Source organism: Neopelma chrysocephalum, unplaced genomic scaffold (assembly GCF_003984885.1).
Source record: "Neopelma chrysocephalum unplaced genomic scaffold, ASM398488v2 Primary Assembly neopelma1_84, whole genome shotgun sequence".
Classification (NCBI taxonomy): Eukaryota; Metazoa; Chordata; class Aves; order Passeriformes; family Pipridae; genus Neopelma; species Neopelma chrysocephalum.
The window spans coordinates 8361395-8388951 of record NW_020897746.1 but is presented as its reverse complement, the minus strand read 5'-3'; the positions used below and the strand labels follow the sequence as shown (position 1 = coordinate 8388951).

The 27557-nt window shown below is 45.8% G+C and overlaps 2 protein-coding genes and 1 long non-coding RNA gene across 6 annotated transcripts in view; 2 read left to right on the top strand and 1 right to left on the bottom strand.

Annotated features, from left to right (window-relative positions):
• The window catches only part of ERN1 (endoplasmic reticulum to nucleus signaling 1), a 32538-nt gene extending 17259 nt beyond the window's left edge, over positions 1-15279 (top strand). For 2 of the 4 annotated variants that reach the window (XM_027691803.1, XM_027691800.1), the window contains exons 3-22: positions 153-186; positions 1169-1241; positions 2360-2432; positions 3504-3626; positions 4061-4162; positions 4611-4872; positions 5494-5572; positions 6194-6356; positions 7138-7256; positions 8141-8332; positions 8893-9148; positions 9819-9909; positions 10184-10373; positions 10843-10942; positions 11383-11582; positions 11789-11936; positions 12408-12535; positions 13123-13246; positions 13496-13563; positions 13751-15279. In XM_027691803.1, coding sequence (XP_027547604.1) covers positions 2429-2432; positions 3504-3626; positions 4061-4162; positions 4611-4872; positions 5494-5572; positions 6194-6356; positions 7138-7256; positions 8141-8332; positions 8893-9148; positions 9819-9909; positions 10184-10373; positions 10843-10942; positions 11383-11582; positions 11789-11936; positions 12408-12535; positions 13123-13246; positions 13496-13563; positions 13751-13957 — 2556 coding nt within the window. In that variant the 5' untranslated portion in view covers positions 153-186; positions 1169-1241; positions 2360-2428 and the 3' untranslated portion in view covers positions 13958-15279. Of the gene's footprint in view, positions 1-152; positions 187-1168; positions 1242-2359; positions 2433-3078; positions 3154-3503; positions 3627-4041; positions 4163-4610; positions 4873-5493; positions 5573-6193; positions 6357-7137; positions 7257-8140; positions 8333-8892; positions 9149-9818; positions 9910-10183; positions 10374-10842; positions 10943-11382; positions 11583-11788; positions 11937-12407; positions 12536-13122; positions 13247-13495; positions 13564-13750 lie in introns of those variants that run through there. The other 2 variants (XM_027691801.1, XM_027691802.1) reach the window with 2 other exon arrangements.
• Positions 11804-14113, bottom strand: LOC113971664. Its single transcript, XR_003535621.1, has 3 exons — positions 14013-14113; positions 12377-12619; positions 11804-11917 (listed from the first exon to the last, which is right to left on the bottom strand). It is a non-coding gene; the product is annotated as an uncharacterized LOC113971664 (long non-coding RNA).
• A 2211-nt stretch (positions 15280-17490) lies between the features above and the next one.
• LOC113971659 (sterile alpha motif domain-containing protein 9-like) lies at positions 17491-24275 on the top strand. The gene is made up of 3 exons (XM_027691795.1): positions 17491-17596; positions 18046-18090; positions 18629-24275. Exons 2-3 carry the CDS (start codon positions 18087-18089, stop codon positions 23284-23286), a joined length of 4662 nt encoding a protein of 1553 aa, XP_027547596.1. The 5' UTR covers positions 17491-17596; positions 18046-18086; the 3' UTR covers positions 23287-24275.
• Positions 24276-27557: the final 3282 nt, after the last annotated feature.

The following is a 27557-nucleotide window of genomic DNA, read 5'->3' as shown; positions in this document are numbered from 1 at the left end:
GAGCACAGAGGCTGCTGAGGTGGCACTTCCAAATTGGGCATCAGCCTTTCAAAGAGGAGCAAGATGTGTCAGGCCTGCCTTAAACCTTGTACCTGGTGAGTTCAAGGGTTGAATGGCCAGTGTTATGACCTTTTCTTTTTCTGTGTGTGCAGATCCTGTGCTCCAGGTGCCGATACATGTGGAGGAGTAAGTGTTTGCTTTCTCTCATTTGCTGCTTGTTTGATTTTCACTGAGATCTTAAAGTTTGGTTTAATTTGAACCCAAGCAATCCCTGTTCTGGAGAAGTTGCCAACCTTGCAGGAGTCAATTTGAGGTGGTTTTGGGAGCAGATACAGAAAGGATAGAATTAGCTACCTGTAATAGCTAAGAGGAAACATGGTGTCTGCAGCCTGTTCTCTGGAGCCCTTGCTCTGTTTGGGGATCAGGGTGGTGACTGTGCCACAGCTGAGAGCTGTGAAATGACAGAGGCAGCTCGGGAGGGACTCTGGGTTTGTACTTACTCCCCTCAAATAAAGACTAAAAATAGTGAAGCACAGGAAACCAACCACCACCACGACCAGAATCTGCAAATAGCACCCTCAAGCTGTAAATTCAGAGTGGTGCCTCCAACAATCTCACATTTAGCTTCTAGCTAAAATCCAAATTTGGGGCTTTAACTTTATGCCTGTGAAGTCAGTGGTGACATCCTTTCTTTTGTGTGGTTTGGTTTTGATCATAGAACCTTGGACATCAGGATTTGGGTTTATTTGGGTGGTTTGGGAGGGGTTTGCCTTTATCGCTCAAATTTACTTAGTTCTGGCAACTCTTTTATTGTGTCTTGCCTTCCTTATGCTTTCTGGGATTTTTTATTTGGTTTGGTTTTAATTCTGTGGCATTTTAAGAGTGTATAAATCTTGTTTAAAAGCTTTCACTCAAGTCATTGCCTGCCATGTTTGGGTCTTTGAATTTTCAAATGCATTAGTAATCTTAGATTATATCAGTTCTGCAGCTTCTTTGTATTTTTAAATTTTCACATTAATAAATGAAACTCCAAAAACTGGATAATAAAAAGTAAAAAATTTAACGTTGGATGAACTTGTCTGTAAAGCCAGTACTGACCACAGTTACTTTCCTGTTCTCTGAGAAGCACAGTACATTTTATCATTTATAATTGCTGCTTAAATCCCAGGCCAGCGTTTCTCCCAGACCCCAATGATGGCAGTTTGTACACACTCGGGGGCAAGAACAGTGAAGGATTGACTGTAAGTATTTCAGTTCTCTGCTGGAAGTGCCCCAGTGAGCCCCTCACCTTTGCAAAATGAAAACACACTGATTTTATTAGAGCAGAATGGGATGGTCAGGAAATGATTTCTGCTTGAAAATACCAACACCACCTCTTGTCCACTCGTGCAGCTTTCCTGTAACTTCCTAAAATAAAATCGACGTGGTATTATCCAAATGTTGAATAATCTCTGTGTGATTTGATGGGAAAGGTGTACCCAAAATAATACCAGATGTGTCACTCTCACCCAAATGCTTCATTTTCTAAAGCCATGTGCCAGGAGCAGGATGAATGTCTGTGCTGTGCTGACCCCTTTAGAAGGTGCCTTTGAAGATCCAGTAAGCAGACAAAAGTGCTGAACCTTTCAGAGTAGTCCCCAGTCCCTGTAGCCCACAGCTACTGGCAAATGTTTGACTTTTATTTTTAAACTTTGTGGTGACACTCAGATAAAATGTTTGGCTTCCCACAGGTTTTTTTCTCTGGCAGCTGGATGATTTCCCTTCAGAACTTCAGTGTTGTTAAACATTTTAGTAAATATTTATTTACTCCCCACTCCCCCCACCCCCCAGAACAGCCAGATTAGGACTTGCAAAATGATTCCTGGTACCTTTCCTGGGTGAATCCAGGGAGCAGCAATCTCTTCAAATCTTTTCCTTTATTCTGATAATCTCTCTTTTTGAATTACAGTAATTTCTGCTTAAAATCCCTATTATAAAATAGTTGGAGGTTCCTCTTCCCTATCCCAACAGTTCCCTTTAGTTGCTGCTGAGTCCAGGGGGGAAGCATTTTATGCTCATTGTTGGTGAGGATTTAAACCACCCAGACAGTGTCAGTGCTGATGGGAGACCTTGGTCCCCCAGTCCTGGCTCCAGGCAGTTCCTCCCTTCTCCCTGCATTTCTCATGGTGTGAATTCCCCAGGGCAGAATTCCCTCTGCTCCAGGTTTGCAGAGCAGGGCTTTGACCTGACACTTTGAGGTCTCAGGTACTGCAATAATACAACCAACCAATAAAAACCTGTCACCCTTTTCTGTGAACGAATGTGAGGACTGTCACATCAATGTGAAGAAGCTTTTATTGTTTGTTTGTTTTTCCTCTAGAAACTTCCATTTACTATCCCAGAGCTGGTGCAGGCATCTCCCTGTCGCAGTTCTGATGGGATCCTGTACATGGGTGAGCTCACATTTTATCTCCTTTAGACTGTAAGATGTTCAGTGACTACAAAATGTAGAGAATCCCAGACAGGGAAATAGGAAATAGGCTTTATTTTTGGTAGTAATTATGATTTTTCATAAACCTTTCTGATGACCAAAAATCTGATTAATACAGAATTCAATTATTCTTTGAAGATTAAAACCCAACTGCTTTTCCTGAAGGAGAAAACAGCTTTTCTAAGCAGTGAATAACCTGTATGGGGTTTTTTGTTTGTTTTTGATGTGACTTCTCCTTAAAGTCTTCTTACAATAATAAATGACATTGACTGCCAGACAGTTAGAATTAAATAGAAATCCCATTGCCACACAGTCAGACATCCTCCTTTATCTGAGGCACAGTCACTTCATTTGTGCTACAAATGATAAAATTTTGGCTGACTGCCCTGACTCATTCTAATTGCAGATGGATTTGGGAGGAGAAGAGGAGAAAGAAGGACAGTTATTACTTATCACAACAGTAAAATATGTGAAGATCAGGATGAATTTATCATTGTTTTTGTGAAATCTCCTAAAGGCCCAGTATTACTTCTGGTTCTCCACTTGGTGCCTTTCCAGTAAAGGAGTGAAAAATGTGTATATGAAGCTTCTAAACATGTGTTGGTGTCAAAGACATTCTTAAGCTTGTGGGTGACGGATTCTTGTGTGGGATGTTTGGTTACAATCCTTAATCAATCTGAAAGGTGACCCTCACTTTTTTTTTTCCCACCTACTGTCCTTCAATATAAGCCCTTCAGTCTCCTCCTCTGTGAGCTCATGGGATCTGCACTCAGAGCTCTGTTAGATTTTATCAGTGTGAAAAATCATTCAGCCAAGTCCTTCCTGTTATAAACGTTGTCTTTGGGGGTTTCTTCATTAATATTTGGGATTGGCCAGTGATGAAACTAAGCCTGACTATGAGAAACTGTTTTATTAAAAACGCTTTATTTGTGCTATGTTCATGAGACTGCTGAAGAAAAAAGAAGACTGAAAAGCTGGATGGAAGTGCAGTTTTTCCAACTGAATGGTAACGTGGCTTAAATTATGATTTCAGGTAAAAAGCAGGATATTTGGTATGTGGTTGACCTCATGACTGGGGAGAAACAGCAGACCTTGACTTCCTCCTTCACAGAAAGTCTTTGTCCATCAACATCCCTCCTGTATCTTGGCAGAACAGGTCATATGCTTTTTTTTCCTGTAGCTTATAAGAAAATTGTGTTTCTTGAAGTTTAGGCTTATAACAAATGACCTTGTGGTCAGTTCAGGTTTTCAAGTTTATTTCTTAGGAAAGCTTCTGTAAATTATGATTTTAGACTGTACACAGAAGAATCGGTAATAGATGGAGCATATCCACTGACATTGCAAGTGTGAAATAACTGTTGGAGTTACACCAACACCGTGGAGGTGCTGACTGGGAAAAAGGAATTAGTGTTGCAGACTTGTTCTTTAACCCCTCTATCGGTGTGTCCCTTGAGTGGGATAGTGTTGGGAAAATGCAATGAGAGAGCAGTGAGTGTGTGTGTGGTGACTGAGGAGTGGCTCAGATTTGAGGTGATTGATTCTGTTCTCTCATAGGTTTTTCTGCTTCACAGACTGTATATTTTTTAACAGAGTACACCATCACCATGTACGACACCAAGAAGAAGGAGCTGCGATGGAATGCCACCTATTTTGACTATGCAGCTACTCTGCCTGATGAAGACATAAAATACAGTAAGAATTTGATTGCTGTCAGTCCCTGCACTGGGGTTTTGTGTATAGGCAGAAATATTTTGATTTTTTCTGTAATTAGGCTGTCTGTCTGATTTCTGTGCAGTTGGTCTTCTGCCAGTTTTTATCCTTCACATACTGCAATATCTCAGCCCTGTTAGGTGGCTCCAGGTAAACTGAATCTAAGAAGGTGCAGGTCTTGAAGGTGTTTCCTTAAAATGTAGTGAGGAATGGCAGGAGAGGCAGCAGAGCTGAGCTGTGCTGCACCTGACTGCCGGGAGCACCGGAGTGCAGTGCTCTGGGACAGCAGCTGAGCTGGTATCGGCCCCCTCTGACAAATGCTCTGCTGATGAGCTGCTCTGCCAGGAAAGGTTGCTGTTAACCTGAGGCATAACTGTTGTGTGTTGTTGAAGCTGCAGCAGTCCAGGTGCTCTGTGTGTGTGTGTTGCAGAGATGTCCCACTTTGTGTCCAACGGGGACGGGCTGGTGGTGACGGTGGACAGCGAGTCCGGGGACGTGCTGTGGATCCAGAATTACGCCTCCCCCGTGGTGGCCTTTTACATCTGGCAGAGGGAGGGGCTGAGGAAGGTCCTGCACACCAACGTGGGCATCGAGACCCTGCGCTACCTGACCTTCATGTCTGGAGAGGTGGGACACATCACCAAGTGGAAATACCCCTTCCCAAAGGAAACGGAGACCAAGAGCAAGCTGACGTGAGTGTGAAATTCCCGTTGTTCTCACTGGCCATGTGTCACTAAAACCTTGTCTGCACACAAGTCAAGGGTTTTGCTCCAAGTTGCAACATGGTGAAAAGAATACATAAAATCAGCTCTAGTTCTCCAGCTGCTATTTCATATAATACTTGATGTGTTACTGTGTAAAGTCAGAGACCAAACCAAAAAACTTATCAGAAACTTAGGTTATACACACATAAGTGTATATTCCTAAGTTTTATCAGATGTTCTGTGTTGAGTAGTTTCTCATAATGTGGAATTAAATTGTTTTTCCTAATGTGAAGCCTTTGACATAGTAAAAATGGTGCACAACATTTTGGGAAATGCCAGTTATTGAAAAATACAGAACTAGGACATGAGTTACATCAAATGAGTAAGTGCTGTGAGTGATGAACCAATAATGCTTTCATAATGAGAAAGAATGCCTTCATAGTTCAGCAATACCTCAAACAATTTTACAGATCCTGGCTTTTCAGGACAACAAATCCTGATGATTTGGGAAAGTCACGCACTTGTTCTGCAGGATTGTGCTGCCCAGGTTTTAGCTAAGATGGTAAAACATGCATTTGCCTGTTGCTAACCCTGCCTGTCTCTCCCCAGCCCAACCCTGTACGTGGGGAAATACTCCACCAGCCTGTACGCATCGCCCTCCATGGTGCACGAGGGGGTCACTGTTGTGGTGAGTTGGGTGGGCTTGGAAAAAGGGTTGAAATGGAAACACACATAAAAACATCTACAGAAATTTGGGGTTATTGCAGATTGCTATCGAGAAATGCATAGCACATTCAGTGTGTCCTGAAACAATTGTCAGTGAGCCCAAGGACATGTGGCCATGCTTCAGGAATCATTTCAATGCTGCAGAGCAGGAACTGCAGCTCCTCAGGAGCTGTGCCAGGCAGGCTCAGCAGGAGAGGACCTGAGGTTACTGCTCTTGGTGGTGCTTTGTGGTTCGTGTTAAAATTGCTGGTTTGTTCATCAAAGTGACTCCCCACAGACAGGAAACTGCATCATAGTTTTGTTTTTCTCACTGTGGCTGAAGAGGTAGGAAATACAGATCCTGTTTAGGAAAAAAAATAGGGGGAATAATCTCATCTCCCAGGCAACATGTCCCTGAGGAGGTCCAATGTCCAAGGCTGTGGAAGCAGCTGCTGAGGGCAGAGTGGCCGTGTTTGCTCACGGTGACGGTGCTGCCGGTAATCTCTGCCTGCCCACCCATTTGACCTCCATTTTTTTATTTTGCTGCCTATTTAAATAGTCCAAGGTCACAGTAGCAATAACTGTAACCATAATCTCTCCCCAGCCCCGAGGCAGTGCCATACCCCTGCTGGAGGGGCCAAAAACAGAGGGAGTCACCATCGAGGACAAGGGCGAGTGTGTCATCACCCCCAGCACGGATGTGAAGTTCTCGGGGAGGCTGAAGGACAAGCACAAGCTCAACTACTGGAACGACTGGCTGTTGATAGGTGTGGGAGGCCCTGCCTGGCCTTAATTACCCAGTTCTAGCCATAGTTTCTAATTCATCCTCATTTGCATATGAATTAATGTGTTTAAGTATCCACTGGACACTGTTTTTCCCAAGGCTCCTGTGACTCAGTGACAGGGTGAAGAGGGCTTAGCTCCATGTGTGGAAAGTTATTTGTTGTTTGTTTGCCCCCTCCCTCAGAGAGGGGCACAGGTTATTTATTATTTATTGTAAATACTGTACTCTTACTTTCATTCTCACCATATGGATCAGATGGTCGTGTGTTCCCCATTTTATAAATGGATTAAAACACAGAAGCTGAAGAATATTAAGTCTCAGCCTGTCTTGTGAGTCCCAAATCCCCAAATTTTGGAATTGACTTTTCATGGTATTTATAGTTTTGCTTCCAAAATGAGGAAATGTCTGAAGTTCAGTTTTTAGTGATGCCTACATGATGTAGGAGCTCTGGGACAGTGTGCAGCTTTCAGCTTCTTTAAGTGGCACCTTTCTCTCCCCATGATCCCTTCCTTAAAACTCTCACTCCTGCAGTAAAACAGGCACTTCCTTAGTTTGTATTCCTGTGCAGCCCTCTGTGCTGGGGCACCTCTGCCCTCCATTTTCCCTTTTCCTCTCCTGCTCTATAGAGCATCTTATTTTGTGGTGTTCTCAAGCCTTTTGTAAATCTGCTTTATATCTGCTCTTCAGCAAAGATGTTGAAATCAAGGATATCTTTCCTAAAAAAAGGGCAACTTTCTATTTCAACAAACGTGTTTTATTTAAAGGGCACCATGAAACACCATTATCTGCCCCTACAAAGATCCTGGAGAAATTCCCAAGCAACTTACCTAAGAGGCCTGAAAACGTGATTCCAGCTGACTCTGAGAAAGCCACTATTGAAGAGGTTTGTGATTAATAATTATATGAGTGTTGCCCGTAAACAAAGACACAAACCAACTGAGTGCCGGTTTATGCGGTGCTTTATTCGGGGCCCGGGAACCTGAGGACTAACGTCTCAAGTCAGGATTCCGAAGACCCTCATTCTCAATTCAGCTTTTATACACAAACAAGTTTACGTGCAGTTTCCACAGCAAAACAGTTTCATTCAGTTACAAACAAGCTCATACTTCATACTGATAACAATTGATAATCATTTACTCTAATCATAAATCTGCTTAAGTTGTCTTACCCCTAGAAACTGTTTAACAGACCCTTACCACATCCAAGGTAACAAATCATTATATACATGCTTGACTAAATCCTTTGATTATTGTTTCCACTTCTTCAGTACATTTCATGCTCACAAACAAGGTTGCTAACTTACTACTCTGGAGTGTTGCTTTCTAGGCCTACTCTCCTACTAAGCCTTAGCCATTCTACCACTAAATTTAAATTGCTCTGCAACATGAGAATAATATATTATATATATGTGACAATAAGATAATATATAATAATTATATGAGAATAATTATCTTATTGGGTGGTAAAAGAATATAAAGGAGTAGAAGCTGGGGAAGGACATGGAAAGGAAGCTGCATGGAATTACTTCATATTTTTTGTGTCAGATTTCCATGTCCTCAGCACACAGAATCACTGGTGTATGCTGTGTCATTCCTTATTTCACAATTAAGGCTTTCATCTGCTTTTTGTTTTCCCCACATGTAGGGGTGACTTCACTTTGACTTTGGCAGGTTTAGAAATGACTAAAAATGATGTGGCAGAAAGGCCGGATGTAAACGCCTTGTCACCCCCAGAGGTACTGAGCTAACAGAGCTTTCTCGGCCTCAGGTCATTGGCATCGTGGAAGGTTCCTCCACGGAAGTGCCTCCTGCTGCCCCACAGGACATCGAGGAGGCTCCTGCCCGGCCCCTCCCACGGCCGGAGGCTCCAATGGACTCCATGCTGAAGGACATGGCCACCATCATCCTCAGCACCTTCCTGCTCGTGGGCTGGGTGGCTTTTATCATCACCTACCCCATGGTAATGCTGACCTGGCTCCCTGTGCTTTTGGGTGGTGGGAGAGTCGGTAACGCTGGGCAGCCAAGAAATGACACAGGAGTTAGTTACCCACTCCAGGGATTTTCCCTCCTCACAGATGTGCACTGGGGAGCAAAGGCAGTGATTTCTTTGGGCCAACTCTGGAGAGATTTCTTCTTTCATCTACCAGTTGTGGTTCTTGTAGGTGTTACTCTTTTTAGACAAGATCTTAACACCACTGGCTTCACTCCTCTCTTCCTCACCTGAACCACTGTCAGGTTTTCCTGGTTTTGGTTCCAAGCCTTTATCCTTGTGTGGTTTAAAGACACCTGGCCAACCTAGTAGCAGCTTTTGCCATAATAACCAACCCCTGGGATTTCTCAGCTTGGCAGAGGAAGTTCAGAATGCAATTGAAACCCTGTGTGAATGTTCCCCAGCCTGCAGGGCTGGCAGGGACATGGCAGGAGAGTTTTGCTCCCACCTTTCAGGTGCAACTCCCCAGTAGCTGTAGGGCTCCCCTGTGTGACCTGACTGTGCAATCTTCACTGAGATCTCTCTCACAGAGTGTCCATCAGCAGCAACAGAGGCAGCATCAGCTGGAGGAGAAGATCCAGCTCTTGCAGCAGCAGAAGCTGCCCTTTGGTACCCCCAGTGACCTCCCTCCCGAGGCGGATTTCCTGGACACGTCGTACGGGCGCACGGAGAGCTCAGCTGGCAGCACCCCAAACCTGTCCCCACGGGCTTCCAACCACTCTGCCTATTCCAGCATCTCCACATCCGACGGCGGGAGCTGCCTCTCCACTGAGCAAGAGGAGGGAGGTAAGGCTGACCCAGCGGGGTTTATTGTGTCTCTGTTTCCCCAGGCTGTGGTGATACACTGCAGTAGTTACTGGTGATATTTTGTAGCTCAGCAAATGAAAAGAACCATCCTCCTCATCCAGCCTGACCCTCTGCACACTCCAGGGCACTGACCCTCTGCAGGATTATCTGCATTACACAAATAGCTGAGAGGTTGTGCTGCCCATGGCAGTGTGTTCCTATAACCTGTAGCCATTCCAGGGAGAGGGTCATTTAAATAAAAACACATATTATGATGATTAACTGGAATCAAGAGCTAAGGATTGCACACACTGCCTGCCCTCCTGCCTGGTCTGCCTGTGCACTTAATTCAACATCTATAAACTTTTACAAAGAGCTTGGCTGCTGAGAACCACTCATCTCTCACTGCCCTGAGCCATCATGTTTGCAGACCCTCTGTCAGGTGTTGTGTGTGTGTTTTGACTCTCAGTGTTGGATCATTTGGTCAACAGAGTATTTCCCTCCTCAGGGTGAGTGCCAGTGTGGAGATGCTCATTTGCTTTCATCATCTGTGTGTTAAATTTAAACATGAGCAAAGAGACTTTTCTAGACTGGCCCCAAAGGCTGTGCAGTTGTAAAAGGCTGCCTTGCCCCATCCTAAACCAGTCCTTGTTCCTCTTTTCTTGTTCAGATGAAGATGCAAACCGAGTGATGGTTGGCAAGATTTCCTTTAACCCCAAAGATGTACTGGGACATGGAGCTGAAGGGACAATTGTTTACAGGTAGAAGAGAATGTGTGCATTGAACAGACCAATGAATGTTGTGTTTGTATTAGGACTTTTTAATTTATTTTTTATAAATGCCCTCACATACCTAATGTGAACAGAAATGAAACTTTCTGCAGGTGTCTGGAGTATTTTCATGCATTTTCTTAAGCAGCAAAAACTTTTACTGTACTTCCCTAAGAAGTGTTTAGTGCCCAGAGGTCCCTGATTCCTCTGGCCACGCTTTGTGCACATTGTGAAGGGTTGGTGTGGTTTCCCTCGCTGCCTGCAGGGGCACCTTTGACAACCGCGATGTGGCCGTGAAGAGGATCCTCCCCGAGTGCTTCAGCTTCGCAGACCGGGAGGTGCAGCTGCTGCGGGAGTCGGACGAGCACCCGAACGTGATCCGGTACTTCTGCACGGAGCGGGACCGGCAGTTCCAGTACATCGCCATCGAGCTCTGCGCGGCCACGCTGCAGGAGGTGACACGGGAACTGCTCCCTGCAAGGCCCTCACTGCCCTCCAGCTTCAGCTGCTGAAGTGCCTGGCACAGGGGTGTTCCAGTTACTGCCACCATCACCTCTGTGACAATTCCACATTCCTGGGACAGGGGTGTTTTCAGACCCTTAGGAAGACACCCCTAACCCTGGACTGATTTAAGGACAGACAGCGTTGTCTTTTGATTTTTTTTCTGTCATTCTCCCCCTCCTACCACCCAGAATTTTGAAAACTCTCTGCCCTTGTTGTGGAGCACAGTGCTCTACAGAATTCTAGCTCTGAATGACACTTAGAGATCAGCACCTTCAGCCAAAACAAAGCTCTTTTCCCTGTGTTACCAGCTGGCACAATGTACCCAGTTGAACCTTTCTGGAGGGGGTGAAGTGCATGGATTTACCATTTATGCAGCTGCTGAGCAGTGTTGGGGCTGACTCGGTTTGTTCTCTGTTGCAGTACGTGGAGCAAAAGGCCTTCAGCCACCATGGCTTACAGCCCATCACTGTCCTGCAGCAGACAATGTCTGGGCTGGCGTACCTGCACTCCCTGAGCATTGGTGAGAGCCTCCCCTGGTAGGGCTGCATGAGGGGGACATTCTCTGAACTGGAAAAAGAAGAGAAACTGCTCTGATACTGGTCTGCCCACCTGGCCTAGTGGCAGGTGGCCCTGCCCATGGCAGGGGGGTTGGAATGAGATGGTCTTTAAAGGTCCCTTGAAACCCAAACCATTCTGTGGTTTAACATCAGCCTTGTCCCTGTAACATTCTACTGCCCTGGAGTACTAAAGCTAGTCCTTACTGTTAGTGCAGGGTGCTGCATTTTTTGGATAGAAGTCATATAGAACATGAGGATGAGTGGTGATGGAATGAAAAAGGGAAGACAATCCTTTGAAGTCAGCACTTTGGTTTAACAAGCGATGGTTCAGCCCTGGGAAAGGTTCACTGAAAGAGATGCAAACATTGGGAGTGCCTGGGTGGTAAATGGGTGTTTGTAACAGTCCACAGGGACCTGAAGCCCCACAACATCCTGATCTCGATGCCCAATGCCCACGGGAAGGTCAAGGCCATGATTTCAGACTTCGGGCTGTGCAAGAAGCTGGCAGTGGGTCGGCACAGCTTCAGCCGCCGCTCGGGTGTGCCGGGCACCGAGGGCTGGATTGCTCCAGAGATGCTGAGTGAGGACTGCAAAGAGAACCCTGTAAGTCCTCACCCTTCCTCAGGAGCAGCCCAGACCCTGCAATGCACAGGACTTGGTGCCTGGGCCTTCAGGCTCCCTTGCAGCTCCATGTGCCATTCTGGAAATTTCCTTCTGCTGCGAGATGCAAAATAACCACCCTGTGATGATTGGAGTCTTCAGGGGGGAAAAAAAATATGTCCTTGCTCTTAAAGGTTGTTTCTTTGCAGACCTACACCGTGGACATCTTCTCAGCTGGCTGTGTCTTCTATTACGTGGTGTCAGAAGGTGGCCACCCCTTTGGCAAGTCCCTGCAGCGGCAAGCCAACATCCTGCTGGGAGCATACAGCCTGGAGGCCCTGGATGCAGGGAGACATGGTAAGGACACACCACAGAGATCAGGGAACGTCCCACGGTGTTAAATGCCAACAGAAATGACAGAACTGTGGCTCACAGGGTTCCCAGGCTGGCAGCAGTGACAGTTGTACTCCTCAGGTACTCCTGAAGTAAAGGGCCTAAAGTTCTCAGTTATGGTACCCCACAGCATCTCTGGGATACACATTTGGAACCCTGTGAAGTTATTTCCTGTAGTTAAAGAGTAAGAGAGAGCTGCACTGTGATATTCTTAGTCTCTGAGTCAACCCTTCTGCCTTCCTGCTGTTCCCAGCATGTCTCTGAGGGCACACCTGAGCTAGCAGGGCAGGAGGAAGTAGAGACCATGATGAATTTGTGAAGTACAAAATACTATAAAAGTACATATGCTATATTTCCCTGCAGCCTAAGAGTGTAGGAAAAATTAAATAAAACAAAAGAAATACCATAAATTTCCCTGCGCCCTTTTCCTTACAGAAGACATAGTTGCTCGTGATTTAATTGAGCAGATGATAAACATGGACCCTCAGAAACGGCCGTCTGCCAGCTGTGTGCTGAAACACCCCTTCTTCTGGAGTTTAGAGAAACAGCTCCAGTTCTTTCAGGTTTGTGGTGACCTTTTCTCTCCTTGAGTTCTCAGGACTCCTGTAGACTTTGTTCATGTCTTGAATTCAGAAGCCACAGCCTTTCTGTGAGGAGTGAAGAGCCAAGTTGTAATACCTGGGAGTAGCTCCTAAGGAATTGGCTTAGTCACAGAATCACAGAATCAAGTAGGTTGGAAAAGACCTTTAAGATCGAGTCCAACCTTTGACCCAGTACCACCTTGTCTAGAAGGCCAAAATATGCTGTTATCAACTTCCCTTGGTGTGAGGAAGGTCTCCAGCAGTACAGGACTGAGAACGTGGCCGGGGGGTTTCAGGAACAGCAGTGAATATGCACCAAGTCCTGATGTGGGGTGGGAACTGGCTGAGGACCTGAGGCTTTATCTCCTCTGTGCTAAAAAGGCTTTGGCAGATGGTGAATCAAATCATCTCAGAAACTTCTGCGTCCTATTCCCAAGCACTGTCAAGGAGTGAAGTGTAATTCTAACTTCATTACCAGGACAGGCTGTAACTGGCCAGAAGCAGCAATTTGAAATTGTTGGGAAAAAATTCGGAAATAAAACTAGAAATAACCTGACTGTCTCCTCCAGGATGTCAGTGACCGGATAGAGAAAGAATCCTTAGATGGTCCAATAGTCAAGCAATTAGAAAGAGGTGGAAGAGAAGTGGTGAAAATGGACTGGAGAGAGCACATCACTGTTCCTCTTCAGACAGGTAATGGGCAGTGTTTTAATGAGGGGAAGGGAGTTAGATGCTGTTCCCAGTTTGCTGGGACAGGAAAGTAAGGATAACACTGTCTCTGTTTTGGCACATGACCTTTACTTGTCAGTAAAGTATTTCTTCAAACTCAAGTCCATGTTTATGTACTGAAACAGCCCTACAAGGATCTGTGGTGTGGGGACACACCCCAGCAGCTAAAACTGCATCACAACACAAGAAGAAATCGTGTCATTTCTCTTGCAGATCTTCGAAAATTCAGATCCTATAAGGGAGGCTCAGTACGGGACCTTCTGAGGGCCATGAGAAATAAGGTAAAGGACTCCTTTCCCTCAGCACCACACCCCCCTGCTTGGTGCCAGCCTGTGCCATCCCTTGGATTAGGCACTGAGCTCCTTCACAACAGAATAGGTTTCCTTGTCCAGGAAGACCAACAGCTCTATTTACAAGCGTCTTCTTGTACATAAACTGAGCTTTCCCATCTTCTGTTTTCCTCCACAGAAGCACCATTACAGGGAACTGCCTCCCGAAGTGCAGGAGACCCTGGGCTCCATCCCAGAGGACTTTGTGTGTTACTTCACAGCTCGGTTCCCTCGCCTGCTCCTGCACACCTACCATGCCATGCACATCTGCTGCCGGGAGAGACTGTTCCAGCATTACTACCCCGAGGACTCTGCAGAGCTCAGCCTTGCAGGAGACACTGTTTGAGAGGACAGGGATGGAGCTTTCTTCTCTGGGACCAACATTCCAAGCACAGGCCTACCTTTAGCAGGGAAAAGTGGGATCAAAGAGCTGAATTCTCTCTCTTTGAGGAAACCAAGCTTCCAAAAAGTGCCTTGTCCCTCTGCCTGCGCTGGATCAGGAGGTGGTGGGAGCCCAAGGAGTGAGGTAAAGCGGGGAACCCTGGGGATGGAGTCGTGGACTCCAGGGCAGTGTTCAAGACTGTGGAAGTGGAGAGCAAAAGCTGGATAAAACTGTCACCCAATATCCCTGTACTGTATGTGATTTTGTAACTTATGTGTTTTACTACAAAAAGAAAAAAAATCAAAATACAGTGATTGAAATCATAATTACTAAGGACTGGGAACCGCAAAAGGAGCCCTTTGGTTCTAGCAAATCATCCCAACCTGCCATTGCACTGCTGCCCCATGAGGCATTGGGCACACCAGTGATTGCAAAGGGAATCATTGCTCATTATCCAAAACCAGTAGGAAAAACCATTGCTGGTTAATCTGTACTGCCCCGGAAAATTAGTCCCTCGTACTTGAGCAGATACAACGAAGTTCTAAAAAATACTGACTTGAAAAATCAGTTCAAGGTTTACCTTCTTTAAAAACAAGCCTCACTGTTTAATATCAACCAGTATTCACAGAAGAGCTTGACCAGCCCTCGACTTAAATCACAGGGTCAGAACAGCTCTGCACAAGCCAGTGCAGGAAGCACAGCCCTGGCAGCCCGGAGCTGCTCGTGTTCATCAGCTGTCCCTCAGCAGCAGGAAAACGCTGCCAAAACGGAGCCAGAGGTGAGAGAGTCCTGGGGAAAAGGAGCTAAAGAGGAAACAAGGAGAGCTGTCAGGAGCAGAGAAACCAGGGCAGTGTTCAAGGGGTGCCATGGAGCTGTTTGTGTGGGCTGGTGATTCCATGCCTGGCAGCCTGGGTGTGTAAGGATGCAGTATTTCTTTTCACTGGCCCTGAAGCTGTGACAAAGCTCATGTGTGCAAAGGATGAAGAAATGCTGAGTTCTGTAACCTAACTTGGGTGTTCTTTTACTATGTATTTATTTAAGGTATTTATATTTATTTAATTTTTACTACAAAGTGGTATCAAATCCAAGTGGTACAGGTATGAAACATGCCAAATCAGTCTTAATCGAGTTTGTGTTTGTATTTAATCACCTGATAACAACTGGAAGAGGAAAGTGATGCTGCATCTTTCAATGGAACTAATTAAAGGAGAAATTACAGAGTGGGAATTTGTATGACTGTGCCATTGTGTCTTAAACTAATAAATTATTGCCAGTAATGTGTATGATTGGGTGCATACAGCTACTTTACAGGAAGCTTTTTTCCTAGTTTTATAATGTATGAGAGCAATTTACCTAAGATGCCAAACTGTGCAGGTTACATGTTTCTAAAGCTTGAAAAAAAGATAATGGTAATTTTACCTAAGATTCAAATCCTATTTCATATTTTTGTACTTCTCATGTAAAGTTCTTTTATAAATCTACTAAATAAAGACATACTCTGATTAAAACCCCACAGCTCTTAGTGACAGTGTGTGTCTGGGGTCTGCTGCCAGAAGTGGGCTGGGGGCAGCAAGCAGGCAAGAGGCTCCTGCCTGAGCAGCCTGTCCTGCCTCCCTGGGAAAGAGGCACATGCCTGGTTTGTGACCCTGCTGAACCACTGCCTGCCTGCAAATCCCAGCTGGGGCTCCAGGGCAGGAACCACACCGAGCTGCTGGGGTGGGTGAGCACTGAGCCACCTGGAGGGCCTGGGCACCTCACTGTGTTACTGTGACAGGCCCCAGGCACCATCACCTCCTGCAGGCTGAGGCAGGTGAGCAGGTAAGATAAAATGGCTGCAAGAATTTGCACTGCTGTGCAGTCCAGAGATAGCCAAAAATTAATTTTTTGGTGCAGCTGAGCTGGTAACTGATCACGTGCTTTCCAGGAAGAAGAAAACTGGCAAGACAACGTTTTCTGCCATACCACACCCTGACACATACATGGCAGTGGGGCTCAGGCCGCTTTGCAAAGGTAGTACCACCCAATAGCACCACCCTGCTCAGAACGGGGTGGAGACTTAGTGGCTCATCAGGACTTTCTCAAAAGTAGTTCCTTTTTTTATTCTTGGCAATCAAACCCACAGGAGCCCTGCAGAACACACACAGAGCTGGAACTGCTGCCCGTGCAGCTGAGACAGGCCCCTCTCCCCCCGATCCTGGCACTGCAGCTTGGAGCACCTTCCCTCCCTCCTGTGGAAAAGCCTTTCCTTGCAGGCAGGACAGCGCTGGAGACATCCCGTTACCCGCGGGCTCTGCCAGGTAAGCCTCCAGCCCTCCCTGTGCCCAGGGGTCCTGCGGGGGATGGGGGTTATTCCCAGCCCGGCAGGTTACCTTCCTGGGAGCAGGCTTCAGGAAAAGCGAGGCTGTCCCTCCAGTGCCACCAGCCCAGCTCTGCCCCCGACATCCCGCAGCGGTAAGAGCTGCTCGGCAGCACCAAGTGGGACTGTCTGAGCAGCTCAGGGAGGTGGGCACAGGCCCCTCTGCCCCCCGACACCTGCAGCTACATCCCCTCCCTGCCCACCCAAGCCCCGCTGGAGCACACACGGGCTGCAGGGACCACGAATCCACTGCCACCCCCGGCTGCTCTTAAACCGGGGGGGGGGGCAGGGACCCACAGCCCTGCCCCCCCTCCACTCGACTTTCGATTCCCCGGCAAGTTTCGTTTTCGCTCCCTGACGTCGCTGTCACAGTGGGCTGTGGCACAGAGAGAGGCAGGGGAAGGGGGGGGGAGGATTCACCACAAGCCCCGCCCCGGGAGGGGACCAGAGGAACTAAAAGACCCGTATTTCAGGGACACTTTTTGCCCTCTTTCTCGGGAAAGGCTGCCCTAGTATCAATGGAAATGTCTCCCACCATTTTCCCCAGCAGCCTGTTCACGCTGACTGCGAGGGATCCCCTCACACCCACAGCACACCAGGGCAGTCCCGTAACAGGCTCCCCTCAGAGCCACCTGCCCACACCAGAGCCTCTGCAGGGCTGCCCAGGTGCTGACAGGCTAATTGTGTGCTCTTTTCTAGCATCCCATATCCTACCAGACCCAAACCAGCACCTTGTGCCGCACTCACCTCGTGCCAGGCCGCGGTCCCAGGAGCAAGTGCTCGTGTCCTTCCCTCAGTTACACCTCTGCAGACAAGTGTTGCTTGCACAGCACCCCGGACTGCCCTTGTGCTGCTCCTGCTGCCCCTCCAGAGCTGTGAGTGGCACTGCTGTAGCACCGTGAGCTGCAGGCAGGGAGCTGGCACAGCTCCTGCACCTGCTGAGCCAGCAGAGCTGAGGTTTCACACTGTGAGAGAAGGAACACCACCACCACCACCCACCCTTCGCTGTGACCTGTGCTCGCTGGGCCGGGGCTCGTGGGTGGCTGTGGCTGATGTGTGAATGTCCCATGCTGGGATGCTGAGCAGGTGTATTTATACATTGTTCCAGCAGTACAGAGGCAGCTGTCCCTGCTGTCCCTCTCTGAATCCCTGGCAATGGATGTGAAGTCTCAGGCGAGGACACCGCGCTGAACAGAAACCCTTCTGCTGGGTCGGGCACTGAGCTGAACTGCTTCATGGAAGTTTTGGTGAGCACCAGAACATGTGGAAAAAAGAGGGAGAGGGGAAGACTGTACCTGGAAAAAAGGGAGTATGAGGGAACAAAAGGCAGGGAAAGGGAGAGTGAGAAAAAGCGCTAGAAAGCAAGGGATGGAACCTGGGGGATGCAGTGGGGATTGGCCTCCTCTTTTCCAGTATCCAACAGAAGAAGCTGTCAGAAGGGCTCAGCTGGCAGCACAAGTTTCTCCAGCAGTCCCCATTTCTTCAACACTCACGTGTGTCAGGAGCACCAACAGCTGCCTTCCCACAGAACAGCTGTACAGAGGCAGCACAGCTGCCAAGGCCAGGCTTCCAGAGACACAGAAGTGACCTGGGACCAAAAAGGAGGGGAGAAGACTGGGAGAACACCAAAGTCAGCTTGAACTAACACAGGAATGTTAACTGTAAATCTGAAGACAGTTATTTTTTCCCCCTCTAGGGTTTTGTGCATTAACAGCAGGATTTCCCTCACCCAAGACAATGGGTAAGTATTGCTTTCAGAAAAATTTGTACTTTATATGTAGCTATCTGTTTTTTAATATCTGCATTTTAAGGATTCATCTCTAGTGGGGAACTAATCAGTACTCTTAACATCATCTTAGGGTTTGTACTGATGCTACCTTCCTTTAACAGAAAATAATCAGCCCCGAGTGGGTAAATGATCTGCCCAAACCTCTCCAGTTAGACAATCCAGCCCTGTCAGTTCCCATAACCTTATCACATCATTCCTTCTCTGCAAAACATTTGGGTTATTTCTATGACTCCCCATCAGGATCACTTCCAAACCTCCTTCATAGTTTCCTGCTTTGCTGATTTATTAGTCTTGTACCATTGCCTAGGACTGCTTCTGATTAAGGTTAAGGATACTTTGTCATCAGAGCTGACAATCTTGACAAGTTGAGACATGCTCTCTCACTGTGACTGGTAGAAAAACAATCTAGCATTCAGTGTGGTCAGTTTTGCCTTGTCAAGCACGTTGACGTTTTTAGTTTATATTTCTAATACATAATTTTAACTTCTAGATTACCAAACATTACCTGTGAATGACTGGGATGAGGACCACGTCAAATGCTGGCTGGAATCTACTGGGATCAAGAAAGAGTATGCAGAAAAACTATACACAGAGGAAGTGACAGGTCCAGCGCTAATGGAACTGGATGAGTCTTTTCTCAAAGACATGGGTATGAAGGGAGGCCAAATCCAGATCTTAATCCGCAAGAGAAACGAACTTAGGCAGCTCCAGCGCAATGCCCAGCAAGCCAAGAATTCCAGCAGCGAAGCGCCTGACAGAAGGGAGGCACAAACAGCCCCGGTGACTCCCAGCTCTGCCCCTGCTCAGAGCACGGCTGGGGGAGGCAGCTCTGGGGCCACGGGAACAACCAGCACTGACAACACAGCTCCTGCCTCTGGCAAGAGGCAAAAGAGGTGTGACAAGGCCCAGCTTCAAAGCCCTGAAGAGGTCTTGGAGCTCAGAAACTGCCGACCCTTCAGAAGTCAGGACGCTGACTTCAAGTACGTGAAAAACACAGTTCTTGCTCCAGAATCAGGAGTCACTGATTTAATCGTTCCTTGCCATGAATACAAATCTTTGGCCACTGCTGCAGTACTGAACAAAGAGCAACTGCAATCAAAGTTTGCCTCTGAAGTGATCAGATTTGCTTCAGCCTGCATGAACATTCGAACAAATGGCACCATCCACTTTGGTGTCATGGACAGTGTTGAGGACAAGGGTTGGAAACACGGACAGATCGTTGGCATAAAGGTCAAAAAGCGAGAAGACTATGTTGATGCACTGGATTTATATATAGAAAAATGCTTTTGTGATAATTTACAGGAAACTGCAAGGAAATGCATTCACCCACCTGTTTTTGTTGAAGTGATTTCAAAAGACCCTCAGGAACAAAGGTTTGTGGTGGAGGTTGACATTGAACCAACACACATCTTAGTAAAGAAGAGCTGTTTTGAAGTGTGTTTGCCCAAATACAACGAAAGCAGCCGCAAGGTGATCCTGACCAAAGAGCCAGCTCTCTACCAGAGAGTAGGAGCCAAGTCTGAACCTGTGCAGCGCAACAAACTCACTGCCTTTATTCAGGCTGTGCCAGACAGGGATGCTCAGAGAGAAAAAGCTGAGCTCTCCAGCACACAAGTGCACACAGAAATACCTCAAGATTTAGGAAGAAAGTTATCAATTCTCTTAAATGATGGCAAAAGCTATATGGATGATTCCCTGCGGTACATCCTTGTCACAAACAGATGTGAGCAGGATAATCTGAACTATATCAACTTCCTAATGCACCTGAACATTTTCTGTGTCTTTGACTTTGATGAACATTCCAACGTGTCAGGGCTATGCAGCAAGTACAAAGAGCACCATGAAGCAAGTTCTTACTTTTTACAGGATTTTTTCACTGAAATTAAGACTGAAATCCCTCCCTCTCAGAAACTGTTTGATCAGACCAGCTGGATATTCTGCAATGGGCGCAGTGACTTCCTCGGGGGTGAAAAATCTTGTGATGAAAACACATGGATTAGAACGAAAAAAAAAAACCTTAAGAAAGTAATTACTTGTATCTGTGAGGAAATCCTGCCACAGAGGTCTTTCATTGTGATTTTCCTATTGCTATCACCAGTGCAAAAACCACTTGTGGACACTTTTCAGGAATTCTATACAGAGATGAATGGCATGGAGTACATCATTTGCATTGCAGAGTCCAGAGAAAATTACAGTAGGTGGGCTAATCTGGCTCAGGCATCCTGCAGCATTGAGACACTGGAACAACGCAGTGTTGTGGGCATGAAACTCAGTCACATCGATGCCACTGTCCAGGCAATGCTGCCTTCCACAGCTCAGCCCAGACACCTGCCTGTGTCCACTGGAGGGGTGTGCATCCTTCCCTCGAGGGAAGAAGAGAAACTCTACTCCCTTGAAATCCTTTGTGCTGACCAATGTGATGATATCAAACCAGACCGTTGGACTGAAAAACAAATACAAGAAACAGAACAAAATTTTTACCGAGGGAGAAAAATCATCTGGGAAAACTTGTGGCTTGCTGATAAAAAGCTCTGTGGGGACATCATTGAACGGGAAGCGTGCAAGGACGCCAGCAAACTGCTGGATGGCATTTTACGAGGCAGTGTCCTGAACTACCCTGTGGCCAAACTAAAGATATTTCACCACCCTGGAAGTGGTGGAAGCACAATAGCACGGCAAGTTCTGTGGAAAAGCAGAAAGCACTTCAGATGTGCTGTTATCAAGACCTCATATCCACCTTCGACTGTTTGTAACCATGTGCTTGCACTTAAAGATTATGAAGAAAGAGAAATCACTTGCTGTTTTCCTGTGCTCCTCCTGATCGAAGATTACGATGATGAGTACTTTGAAGAACTACAGACTGTGTTATTGGAGGCTGCAGCAACCAGGAAAATGAACACCCCCAGACCTTACTTCATCCTCATATGCTGCAGACGATGCAATGACCCTGAACGTCTCTGCAAGGCTTCTCCACTGGACACAGTCGCTGTCACTCACAAGCTGACAGAGTCAGAGAAAAGTCTGTTCAACGCCAAACTTGAGAAACTGAAGCAGAAAGATGTCAAGCCAGAATTCATACTTACATTTGTCCTGATGTGCGAGGAGTTCAATGCCACGTACGTGTCAAACCTGGTAGCACACACACTGCAAGGCATAGACCTTCACTCTCCGGACACCTGCCTGATGCGTTACGTGGCTTTGCTTAATTGTTACGTACCCAATTCCTATGTTTCCCTGTCACACTGTGAGGCCTTTCTGGGACTGGGAGCATATACAGAGAGTACATCAAGAGTATATGATTTCAAACATCGCTTGAGTGAACAAGCGAGAATGATTTTTATCGAGCTAAGGGAAAGTACCAGTTATATTTCATCTGTTCGGATAATACACTGCCTGGTTGCAAAAGAAATTCTCCATCAGCTTTCAGGAAATGAATCTCAAAGTCAACTTGCAATGAATCTTCTTCAGGAAAACACACTGTTTGAAAACAGATTTGGACGAGAAGAATTCATAAAGTTTATCAAACATCTCTTTATTCGACGAGATAAAAGAAGCAGGGGTGACAACACCGACACGCTCTTCTCCCCATTCATTGAACATGTCTGTGAAGCTGAAGACTGTGAAAAAGCTATTGCTGTTTTAAAAGCTGCATATGAACTCCTTGGAAAAGATCCTTTTTTTGCCCAGCAGCTTGCCAGGCTAAATTACACCAACGAAAAATTTGAAGATGCAAAACATTGGGCAGAGGTTGCAAAAGGTCATTTGCCAGATGATTCTTTTATTTTAGATACAGAAGGTCAAGTCTACAGGAAATGGTTTAGTTTCACTGTGGAAATGACAGAGGAGGACACCCCTGAAATGGTCATTGAGAAGATAGAGATTGCTCTTAAAGCTATGAAATGCTTCAGGGCTGCACAACAGGCTGCAAAAGCAGAACGTGAAATTATGAACAACGCTGGCTTTTATGGAGAAGTAGAAGTAGGTTGTCGACTCCTCCGGTTCCTGTCCACAGTCCCTGTATTCCACAGAAGTCCAGAGGGGGAATACACTGAGCTTGTGAAATACCTCACCACAGATTACATTCCTGAAGAGATAAAAAGAACATGGGGGAGGCTTCACTCCCGCCTGAAGGGCTTGCGCCAGAACCTGTACAATGCTCTGGAATGGATCTCAGAAGAACTAAGTTATTTCCAGACAGATAAAAACCAAGACATGGATGATGAAAGTGATAAAAAGGAAGAACAAATTCATAATCCTAGAAAATGGCTGAGAAGACAGTCTGAGGTATATGCTAAATACTTCATTTCAGCATCACTTATTGAGGAGAGCAACAATGGCCCTGAAACCGAGCTGATCAGACGCATGAGCATTTACAAGAATGGTGGAGGAAATGTCACCAATATCCTGTCGTTCTTAGATAAGAAAGAGAACAGGTCAGCTGAAAAGCTAGAAAGGATCCTCAGTTTCTATCCAGACAACCCACTGAGGGACAGGCTGGAGGACAATGACCTGATCAATTATATTTTGTGCCACATCACCTTAGCCTGCTTAGCACCAGGATCAGCCAAACTTCTTCCACTGCAAACTCTTCGTGAGCTCAGTACAAGATTCTTCAAAGCAAAAAGACCATTTCCAGCAAGTGCCTATTTTTTGCTCACCTTGCTATACTGGCCAGATGAGGCATTGGATAAAGATCGTAATCCAGATAAAGATGAAATTCTAATTTCAGCCCTTCAAACCCTGAAACGTTTCTATGACATCAAGATGAAAGATGTTCCTACCAGGAAGAGAAGAATTTACACCCATTTTTTTCTGGGAAAAGGTTATGGCTTAAGTAAGATTGTGCAGAAAACTAAAATTGATAAATTAATTACGGGGCCCTTAGATGAGAGGAGAATGAAGTGGCTACATGGAACTGTGTGGAATATTCCCAAGATTCGTGACAGTCTCAAAAGAGTTTCTGGCTGGACCGAGGACAGAAATTTGTTTATATATGGTCACAAAAAGAAGCTCCCCATCTTGGCACTCCATCGTGAATCAGTGCCCCTTGGAAATGAAAATGTGACCTTTTATTTAGGCTTTTCATTTAACGGGCTTGTTGCTTTCAATATTGAGGTTGAAAACGATGCAGCCTGCAGCAGAACCTAAGGGGTGCAGGACTGTAACAACTGTGCTCTGAGAACATACAGCACTGCAAGTGTCTGCTGACACATCTGAAACAAAAACAGGACTGCCCTGGCTGAGCACCAGGGAGCAAGAAAACCACAGTTAACTATTTGAAACCTACTAGGAAAGTGTACCTTGAGACAAGCCTTTGATAGTTCTGGAGCCACAGAAAGCAAGATTTCAACCTTAAGACAGCAATAATTGCTGCCAAAGACTCACTATTTCTCTTTCCCTCCCAATATCTGGAGAACTGAGCTCTGGAACAAAACAGGTCTAGTGGGATCCCTTTCTTCTCAGCTCATATATTAGGATTTTAAGTTAATTTCTGGGTGGTCTTGATCAGTAACAGAATTTGTCCAGTGTAATGTTTTTCTTCCTGAATCAGCAGCAGAGAAGTGAACTCACACCATGCCCGGTGCTCTGGCTGTAACACTCCGTTCACTGACACGTGCCGTGGATGAAATGAGCCACCCATCAACTGCAAAGCCAACACCCAGCAGAGAAGCAGTTTTAAAGCCAACTTTGCAAACATCAGATCTGATAAAAAACAGGCCTCAAATTTTATCTAACTCCACTGCTTCTCTGGGTAAATATTACCTTATTAGATATATCTGTACCTGGGGTGGGGTGCAGAGACACGAGCAGTTAAGACATGGATAACATAAAAGATTATTTGTAAGCACTGTTATGAGTCCATAGTCCAAACAATTCCTGCACTTGGTGAAATGTTTTTGCATTATCATCCAAGAAATGTATATAGAGTACAAGTCTTAAATTTATACCCATTCTTTGAGAAATGCAAGAGTTTGTTTTTTAGCACTGTTTACAATGATCATGTCACATTTAGTTTCTAATAATAAAGCTGCCTGATATGGTTGGAGTTTTGTATTGTTTGACAGAAGATATTGTGACTAAAATTGCCAGAAAATCTGTCATATAACTTTTTTTATCTAATAAACATCTTTTCTGAAAAATTATCATATCTACATGAGCTTTATTACCCTACCTGAAGATGTGGTTCTAACAGTAGCAAGGTATGATTTGCTTTTCCAACTTCAGACAAGATCTGGGCTCAGTCAAAAACTGTAAAAGGAATTGCAAGCCACTGTGAATTCAGAAGAAACAGGATGAAACCAAAGATTATTATCTAGTCCAAGCCTTTACCTTCTGGCCTCAGGGAGCAGAAACAATTGGCAGGAGCAAGAGAGCTGGAGGGCCAGAGAAAGTCCCCTCTGCCCCCCAGCCCTGATGCAGGAGACAGGGGTATGTTTGAAAATTTAGTTAGGCCAAGGCAGCTTTTCTAGTCTAGAATGGGGCATAAGGATGGCTTCAACCCAGAGCAGAAACAGGACATGCAAACTTACTGAAAAGCTGCTTAACAGATACACAACCTGCTCAAATGCTGTAGCAGAGGCACAGGTTTTGTTTACAAAAAGAAACTGTTACTAGGATGAAAAATTAACACCAGCTTGGCCCAGAGGGTCTGTCTTGTACTTTGTTTCCTGCCTGCACACACCCAACTCTACTCTGCAGGTAGCAAAGCTTTGCTCTGTAGCCCCACCACTGAGATGCTTGAGTCTCTTCTTTGAGGAAGGAAAGACTTACAGAAGTCTTTTCAAATATACCCATTTCTACCTTGAAGAAACTGAAAGCTTGGATGCAAACTCTTTACCTCACCCCCCACAGCCCGCAGAAAAAACAAGATGTAAAGTCTGAACTCACAGATGAACTCTTGGGGTCCCACGTTGCACACACGAGCTGCAGAGGCTCCCAGGGCAGCAGGCACAGACCCCTCCTTCCCAGTCACATTCACTCTGGGAGGGCTTTCACCAGCCACACACCACCCCCCTTGCTCCAGCCAGCTTCTAGGACAAAGCAGTTCCCATCTTCCAAATGCCCTCTCAGATTTCCCTGGAGCCAAAAGGGCCAGAGGACAAAAAGAGCTTGTGCAGAGCAGCATCTTCCCTGAAGGTTCCTCTACTCAGTGCTAATCATCTCCCCGTCACACATCCCCTGTTCAAAATGCCATCAATTTTTCCAGGCAGCATTAAAATATGGATTGATCTTCCTTTTAATACTCTCTTGGAAATTAATCTGTGAGTAAAGTGGTAGCTAAACGAGCCCAAACCAGCCCAGCACAGCAATCCATTCTCATCCCCTACACAAGGTACAAGGACACACATTCCAAGCTACCTCATCTCTCCAGGGTTTTGCTAGGAAAGGGTTTAGAACAGAGCACCTCACAGCACACCTGCTCCACCAGCTGTTATGAAAAAAACACTGTTGCAAACTTTTCCTCCACATTCTCCCAACTCTTCCAACTTCAGTAGTCAAATTCCTTGTAAAGTCTGCTCAGCAAGACAGCAAATCAACAGCAAAAGGAAGTTACAGTTAAGAAGTCAGGATTCTCTTGCTTATCTCCATTTTGTTTTAAGATAACACTCACATAAGCGAGTCTTTGCAGCTGACAGACATTTAAAAAGCTGGTGCCAGGTTATTCACACGATAACATTTTTTGCAATAATAACTTACATAGGTTCACAAGAGAAAAAATACCACACAGAAACAGTGGTTAACTTCTTTTAATCAGAGACTGTTACAAAGTGGTTACACATTACAGATATGTGCAATGATCCATTGCTGAAGCACACAGTTCATATGAAGGTTCCCAGTGGATGCAAATGTTTGCTCCATGTTTTCTTTGAATCTTCTTTGTAAACTGAATGCTATAAAATCAAGCTAGTTATGTTATTATTTGCATGCATTAAAGTGATGCACATACTTACCAGTCTCTCACTTTGTCCAATTAAATTCAACATCAGTATTTTGCCACCACCTGTCTTTTGAAAAAGATCAGTAATCCCAGCCCTTTCACACCACTTACACAAAAGCAGTATCAAGTGACAGAAAAAACCTTCACAACACACTCATTTCTGTGGCTGTACTGCTACTGAGAGGGGACACAACTCACTCACGTGCTCTATGAAGGTACTAAAACCAGCTTGGAGTTTGCTCCGTTTGGGTTCACTGCACAGTGTCCAGAAACCCTGAAGGAGCAATTGGGAGTCAGCAAGAAGTCTAAGGAAATAGTGGGAAATGCCAACCTGTTCCATATATACTGTACCAGAACTGGGGGGGGAGAGTGCTGAACCACCCGAGACTGGACATCCCAGAGATGATGTTCCACCAGAGGCCTGGCAGGACCTACCCTGGGCAGATGCACTTGATTTTGGTTAAGACAGTCTGGAACACACTGTACCCGTTAGTTATCCCCATGGACTGCCAGGCTGGGGTACAAGCAGTGCAGGTGGCACCCAACCACTGTGAAAACCAGGACTCCATGAGGTACCTGAGCAGCCAAGAGCCATCAGTTCCTCACCCCAGCTCAGTACTGAGCGTGGCAGTATGAACTAGGGCCACCCACAGAGGTTACAAGAAACGTGGATACATCCTGTTACCAGGAGAACGTGGATACATCCTGTTACCAGAACAGCCTCACAGCAAGGGATCCCTACCACTCAGCACACCTGCCACCAAGTTGAAGCAAATAGAGGTAAAGCTAAGTTATAAATTTCACTATATAGGACTTCTCTTTTTTTTCCTGCTAGGGAGAAGCATCTGTGCAACATTAGTTTTGCAGACAAAGCAGTTTAGTGTGAAGTACTGAGAACTGGTGTAAAGATGCCAGAGATGGGCTGCAAGTGTAACTCCTGGGAGCCTGGGAAGACACAATCCCCTTGAAAGTGCGTGTGTTGGTCTGAATTCTGCAGCATTGTGTAAGATTTCAGAATTCTAAAATAAACAGTACCACTGCAAGTGGTAAGACACTCATAAACCCACTCCAGCCTCTCCAGAGGAGCCACACAACTGAAGTGTCTGTTCAGCTCCCACTTTACTCTGCCCCTCCCAGCACCTACTGTCTATGGAATTATCCACCCACGATGTCTAAAGTCCCTCAGAGTGTGATAACATGGCCTTAAAAAGTGAATTAAAGCACAGTTCCACAGCCCATCCAGCTCTGGATCTATGCTTGGTGCTACAGCACAGAAAAAGGTTTTATCTCCTGTGCTGATATGTAGAAATAAGATACATAAAGTCTAAATTAAAATAGATGTATGCAGCCATTCTGGAGAAAGGTGCATCATCTATCCCGTCACAAAGAACCTCTCCTGTTTTCTTTTAAGGTCTAAAATATTCTATAAAATAAAAATAAAATGCCAGAATATCTGAGAATATGGGATAGGGCAGAAGTA